The sequence below is a fragment of the Centruroides sculpturatus genome, unplaced genomic scaffold (genome assembly GCF_000671375.1).
Source record: "Centruroides sculpturatus isolate CEXI.00-Female unplaced genomic scaffold, Cexi_2.0 scaffold110, whole genome shotgun sequence".
Taxonomy (NCBI): Eukaryota; Metazoa; Arthropoda; class Arachnida; order Scorpiones; family Buthidae; genus Centruroides; species Centruroides sculpturatus.
In genome coordinates, this window is record NW_019384339.1 from 629794 (window position 1) to 637045 (window position 7252).

The 7252-nt window shown below is 31.9% G+C and overlaps 1 protein-coding gene across 1 annotated transcript in view; it reads left to right on the top strand.

The window, feature by feature from the left end:
• The first annotated feature begins 1000 nt into the window (after positions 1-1000).
• LOC111632966 (histone-lysine N-methyltransferase EZH2-like) overlaps positions 1001-7252 on the top strand; it is a 28705-nt gene continuing 22453 nt past the window's right edge. Inside the window, exon 1 of the mRNA XM_023377484.1 lies at positions 1001-1531. Coding sequence (XP_023233252.1) covers positions 1124-1531 — 408 coding nt within the window. The 5' untranslated portion in view covers positions 1001-1123. The remainder of the gene's footprint in view (positions 1532-7252) is intronic.

Sequence of the window (7252 nt, forward strand, 5' to 3'; positions counted from 1 at the left end):
ACTCTGATTTAAGGCAAAGAAGATTTGATTGGAATTGAATTTGGCATCAAATTAATTGTCAGCATCAATCTTTTTCATGCCCTGAGATTGTCTTAAAGTTCATCTAGAAACAGGTGGGAGCCTAATTGAGTTGCTGGGAAGAATATTTGAAACCATTCAGAATGTGAAGATTGAAGGACCCAATCTATAAAAAAAATCTGTGTTTCGAGAACATGAGGCTCACTCTTGTTCAGTTCTGTTACTGTGTGCCTTCCTGATTACTTTTATTTTCTTCATTTTCATCAACCTCTTTTCAAAGATGTGTTTATATGTGCTTCTCTTCTGGAATTGACAAGTTCTTCTCCCAGCCTGGGGACATCACAGATTCAAAATTCATCTCTCTTTCCAGTGAGTATTACCAGGATTTATCTCTGTGCAGACTGACTGTGTGACTATATGAGTCAGTTTGTTTGTAAGCTTCAGTGAGACTGTTGATTTTGTAGGTAGTGTAATGGATGTCTCTTTGTCAATGAATGGTTTTTATTACATGTGAATAAAAGTTCTCTTACATTCCAGATTCTCTTACCCATATTTGTGACCACCTTCTGCTCATGCCATCTGGTTACAGCTCTTAGCATCTTCATTTCAATATATGACTCTGATATAGTCATGTGACCTCATATTTGCATATGTAAACTAATGAACATCAGCTTCGTTTTTAATCTGGGGAAAAATTGTGTGAGAGAGAAGAAATCTTATGTCGATCTCTAATAGTTTAGATATATAATTATTAGTTTTGTATAATAAAGATTATTTTATTGTTTACAGTTTGAGAATAATATGTATAAAATTTTTATTAAATGATGCATTTCATTTGCTAAAACTCAATTTATAAATTTCATATTTAATATAACAAAAAGATACATTTTTTGTTTATGAAAAACATTTTAGTTAATTTCAATAAGCATGATATCATTGCTTTTTTCTTCTTCCAATGTAAAAAAAAAAAAAATAAAAACATAATTTTAATAATGGATCTACTGATGTCTTCTTTCCCAAAATTAACATTTCATATTAGTCTGTGAGAGAAACTATCTCTATCCAAACAGATTTTCCTGATGGAACAGATGAGGATGAAGCTCCTATGATAGCAGATATGTTTAATAGCACATCACCAGATTCTGTATCTTCTGTCTGTGAATCTTCCTTAGAGTTGCTCCACCAAACTAACCCTTCTGACAATTCTTTACCTGTCCATTCTGGTTCTGAACAATATCTTTCTGATCTCTCGTCATTGAGTACTGAAGTATCAAATTTTCTCTTGTCTACCAACAAGACAAATTCCTCATTGAATTCATCCTTTTCCAAAGGAAAAAATAACCCATGTATGACAGATGAATCCTATTCTATGATGATGCCGCCTTTGAATTCGACAGAACTTGACGTGGAATGGTCTGGTGCCGAACAGTCTTTGTTTCGAGTATTGTGGAGAGTATTTTACAACAATTATTGTGCTATTTCTCAAATAATGATGGGAAAAACTTGTAGCCAGGTATGTAGTAATAATTTTATTGCAGTATTTTTTTTTTTATTTCAAATTAATTTTAAAGAAATTTAAAAATTTATTAAATTTTTATATTGAACTTACTNGTATTTTTATTAATTTTTTATTGACAAGACTGTGTCTTGTTTATAAAATTATACTGCCTGCTGTGTTACCAGCTTAGAGGTATAAAGGTACATGTCAAAAGTTGCAATTTGGCACAAAGTATTAGGTGCCCAAATCATGCGTGCATAAAAAACCAGACTTGTAGGTACTCAGGGGACTGAGAATCGAGTCAAAATAAAATTCAAAATGGTGACACTCTCTACAAACAGACAGTGCAAGATTTGCACATGCATTGCTTGTTGGGAAGTTGGAAATGCCATGGGGGGTACGCTAATGAAAAAAGGTTGGGAATAGCTGGCATAGAGGAGTGCTGTCTGAATTGCATCCCTATAAATAAGCTTAGTAGCATTTGGGCCAAGTTGTATTGCTAGGAACACATGGGAAAGACCCCATATGTTCCTAGCAATACTATTGAGGTGTTGGCCATCTTTTTAGCTTTGTCTGTGATGTATTTGATGTGGGGAGTGAAGTTAAGTCTCTCGTCAAGAATAACACCTAAATATTTAATTTCCATTGTTTGCTTTATTCTGTGAGCACCTATTCAAAGGGTAAGCTTCCTGACGAGTGGCGTGTTCCTACCAACTATCATGCATTTGCATTTGTCAGTGTTAATAGGTTGCCTATGCTTAAAACTCCACTGGTGAATGTTATTGAGAATATCATTGCAAATGTCCTGTAAGCATTCACTGTTCCTGTACAAAGTTAAGATAACTGTGTCTTTTGCATAGCCCTGTATGGAGCAGCCAGGAGACAGGGTGTTGTTTAAGTGCAGGATAGAGTTATAGCTATGTTCCAGAAACCAGGACCAGACCTTGATCTCTGAGGACAGCCCTGAGTGATATGTATGATTACGTTATTTTGTGTTGTATAAACACCTGCACTCTTGTCGCTAAGATAGGATTGAAGAAGTTTGTAAAGATTTTGAGGGCAGTGATGAGTGTATAATGTGTGCAAGATAGAAAGCCACTAGGTGTGAACAAAGGCATCTCTAAAGTCAATAGTAATTATTCCCATATACTGATTATTATGTTTAGCCTGGTGGATATAATTAACAACCTGGTAGATGGCATTTATAGTACCTTTGTTTTTAGAGAAGCTGAACTGATTCTGATGCAGGACTCTATGCTTGCGTAGATGCCAAGTGATCCTATTAATCATTAGACCATCTAACACTTAACACTTTTCCCAGAGTTTGGAGAAGGCAGATTGGTCTGTATTTTTTGTAAGTGTTAGCACTGGTGGGTTTGGGAATCAATTTAACACTAGCCTTTTTTCTACTGAGTAGGAAAAAGGCCTATGTTCAAGCAGATATTAATGTGAGATCAGCCGGGGGTACACTAATTCGTTAGTACCACTTAATCGGCCTATTCCGTGAGAATAGTTCTCCGAGTTTCGAATCGTAAGATCCAATCGTAAAAAGTTTACATAGGAGAGCGTATTTTAAAATGATCTGAACGAGGAGTTCAGACGTTCATCAGGATTCCTTGACACCAGTTAATCGATCTTATTATACGCGGATTAACACGCGTTTACGATCTGATTCAGAATAAATTGAGGAGACATTCTTATAAAATAAAACAAGAGTAAATTTAATAAATCTCAAACAAACGAATACAAAAATATTCGATTACAACCATTTAGCGACAAGCTAGAGGCTACGACCTTTTCTATGCTAATGCGCGATCGAGAGAGAGAGCTCACAAAATGATTCTAAACATACGACCTGTTAGTTGTCGTCGTCTTCGTTTCTGTAGGTAGAGGACACCTTGTAGATAGGGTTCCTATTACTTTCATACGGGAGATCAATTCGTGCACCAAATATAAAAATATCACTTCTTCTAAGTGTCGACTCGGGACTTAGTCTATCGGACTCCGTTTAGGGCGTTGGCCATCAGGAGGAAATCTGCGTGGAGTTTAGATACTTCGGATCTGTCGAAGAACTCCCCGAATTTGGACTAATTTCCTTTATATCTTAAAATTTTCGTCCAATCATCATCCAGTAACTCTTTCGTGAGAACGGACGAAAGGGGGATGAACGAGGAGGAACCATTTCCCATCTGAGCGAGATTTTTAACCAGATACGGAAAAACAGAGGATGTTCTCTTCTGTGAAAGGAAGTAGCATCTGTTATCTGGTTTTTCCACGTCTAAAACACCAGTTTTTTCACCAAAAACGAAATAATATTTTGTGTCTATAATTTAGTATTATCAATAAAAATTCATAAAATAGACCCAGGGCCTTTCGGATCTCACATTAAAAAGAACAACAAACGCTGTAGGATTGGCCTCAAACGCATGTTTAATCATCCTAGTGGTTATGCCATTGAGGCCTGGGGCTTTGTTATCAGTGAGAGAACAGATGGCATTCGAAACCTCAATGTAGGTGAAGTTATGGTCATTGTCTGTGTTAGGAGGAGTGAGTGTAGAACTTCTGATGACCATTTGTGTACTGTCATCCAAAGGATAAAGACTAGTGAGAATGTACTGTACATGATAGTTTTTCCATGTTGTTAGTGTAGCGACCATCGGGGAGCTGGATAGTGGAGTTTAATCAATAATAAAATATTTGACTAATTTATCATTGTAGGTAAATATGTACTCAAAATTTTTTGTATTTAAAAGTTTGAAGTAAATCAGTGATGACAGTCAACAGTAAGAGCATCTTTTGAAGAACTGTTGTATCAACAAACTTTTAGTCCATAACTTCACAATCACTTACTTGATTCTCATTATCTATACAAACTTGTTAATTTAGATTTTTACATTAAAATAAATATACAATGAAAGAACATACAGTATTTTTTATACTATACTATTGCTGAATGAAACTTTTTAAATTCTGTTGAAAGGATAGCTAAAACAAATGCAGTTTGAATGACTATATCAGTAAATAAAATCTAACAATGCATTGCATTGGCTGTTATCAGATTTTACTTTAAAATTAACATTATATGATTAATCAGAATAAATAAAATTGTGTGTGCGTGACACCATTGTTACTAGATTGTTATAAAATGTGAGTAAAATGTTCATTAAGTATCAAGTAAAATGTTGTTATATATTTTGTGAGTAAAATGTTTGTTAAGTCCGACCCCTCTTGAGATGTAACACATGACACCATCTCCTTAATTTTTTAACCACCAAAATTTAATGGCATCAATATCCTTTATACATAAGCTATCATTTCAATTTTCATTTTTTAATTTTTATCCCCTCCTGAGATATTAAACAAAATAGACACCAACACACACACATCGATGAAACTTTTTATTATTATTCTTTTGAGTTTGAGGTCTCAAAACCTGGAGATTTGCAAAAATCTCTGAGGGTAAAATTTGGCACAATTCCAATACTTTCCCTTATTTGGTATACATTACAGTCAGGAAAGTAAAAGTTATGTCCACTTTTGCATTATTTTCAGTATTCAAAAGTGTGCAATTTACAATTTAAAACATTGTCTAAGTTATTATGAATGTTTTGAAACTTTATCTATGTTTATTGATTGAATCATTATCAATGATCATATTATTTTATATTAATGATTTTTAATGCTTATAATTAAAGTTTAATAACAATTTATTATGAATATTTGCTTTATAAAATTAATTTATTTATATATATAATCGAGACGAGTTGATAATAATAATAATCATAATCAGTGCAGAGCCCAAACGGTTAGGAGTTGAAAGTTGTAATTTGGTACACAGTTAGGATACGTCACGAGAATGCACACTAAGAAGGGATTTTTCGAAATTCCCCCTGGGGGAGAGGGACAGGATTAAGGTTTCAACAATGGAAGTGTTAAGAATGGAAGTGTCAACAATGGAAGTGTTAAGAGAAAGCAATTTGCAAGATTTACAGGCGCAGATGCGGTTTTTTGCATTTTTGATTGCGTTTTAATAGGGCACGTCACAAGAATATACACTAAGAAGGGATTTTTTGAAATTCCACCAGCTGGGATGAGGTTGTTAACACTTCCCCCCACGGGAAAGTGTGAACAATGGAAGTGTTAAGAGAAAGTGACGGGCAAGATTTACAGACGCAGATGCAGTTTTTTCGTTTCTGCGGGAAATCAAACATTTTTTAACCCATCTAAAAATTCTCTAATTAGTCTAGAAACAGGGGAACCTAATTCTTGCATTTTTTGAAAACGGGTAAGATTGACTATAATGTAATAATCTTAATCTTCGCTATCGTTACTTTTTGCCCGAGCAATGCCGGGCCTATCTGCTAGTATGTATATATTTCATAAATTAATATGCATCATTTTATTTCCTCTCTAATAATTTTCTAATATCAACAAATATATATATTTTACAATAATTTTAAAAAGTTTTTTTTATGGTATTTTATGTAAATAATTTATCATGATAGGAAAAAAACGTCCATTACTAGATAATAACGAACATGACGTTTCTTATCGAAGACCAGAACCTAGTAGTGAAGACAGTAATGACAGTATTAGAACTACGGTAAAAAAAATTACAGAAAGGCAGAATAATCAAGGTAAATCTATATTTTTATTCAGTTTTAAATTTTAAAATAATCATAACAAATATTAATGACATATTTTCTGATAAATATGAATATTTATTATGTCATAATTATTATGAATAAAAATACTTTTAAGAAATAATTTTCAATTTGATTAATTTTCATATATATGTATACTTTAGAATTATACAAATAACTCTGTATGGCTGAATGCAATACTGGTGTTTTATTTATTTATTTGTAATTAAAATTGATATGCTTTAATTAAAAATGAAATACTTTTTGTGAAATATCAGAATTTATCAGAAAACAATATTTTCCTAATAAATAAAGAAATATCAGAATACAATATTTCATATTTATTGACATTTGATTAAAAACAATGAAATGTTTAGAAACAATTTAACATTACGTCTTTATACAGTATATGAACTTAAATTTTGAAATTTAAAAATAAAAATTCACTTATAAGAATAAAACTATTTAAAATATGGAAAAAAGTCTGTTAACTAGATTTTAATTGCAGTTTGAGCAAAATTTTGAATTCAAGTCATAATTAAACTGAAATATACTACTAAACTTTCTATACTACAGTAATAGGACAGTGGTTCGCCCAGCATTTATTTATCGATGTTATTGAAATACATATTTTGAAAGAAATCATATAAATGATAATGAATTTTTTTATATAAATTATAAGGCTGTTTTAATTAATTAAAAAGTATTCTAAGCATAGGTAATGTGTTTACATATACTGATGTATTAGTAATAATTGAATGTTTCACTGAATATTTTTTGTGAAGCCAAGATTAAAATTTAAAAAAAAAATATTTTTTGTAATACAATTCTTTACCTGAAAGACATGACATATTTAAAATATTTTTGAATTAATTTCATCAATATTTAATAGAACAAAAATTGTAGCCAGTAACCGACACTGTATATCTAAAAATTGAGTATATGCAATAAACTCGGTGTTTATAGATATTATCTGTAATATTAACATACTATAGGTACAATCAAATTATTAAATATTACTACTGTTTTGAGGAATTATTCTTTAGGATTTTTCTCTATTGCTGCACAATAACATGTTTTTTTCTTTCAAAAT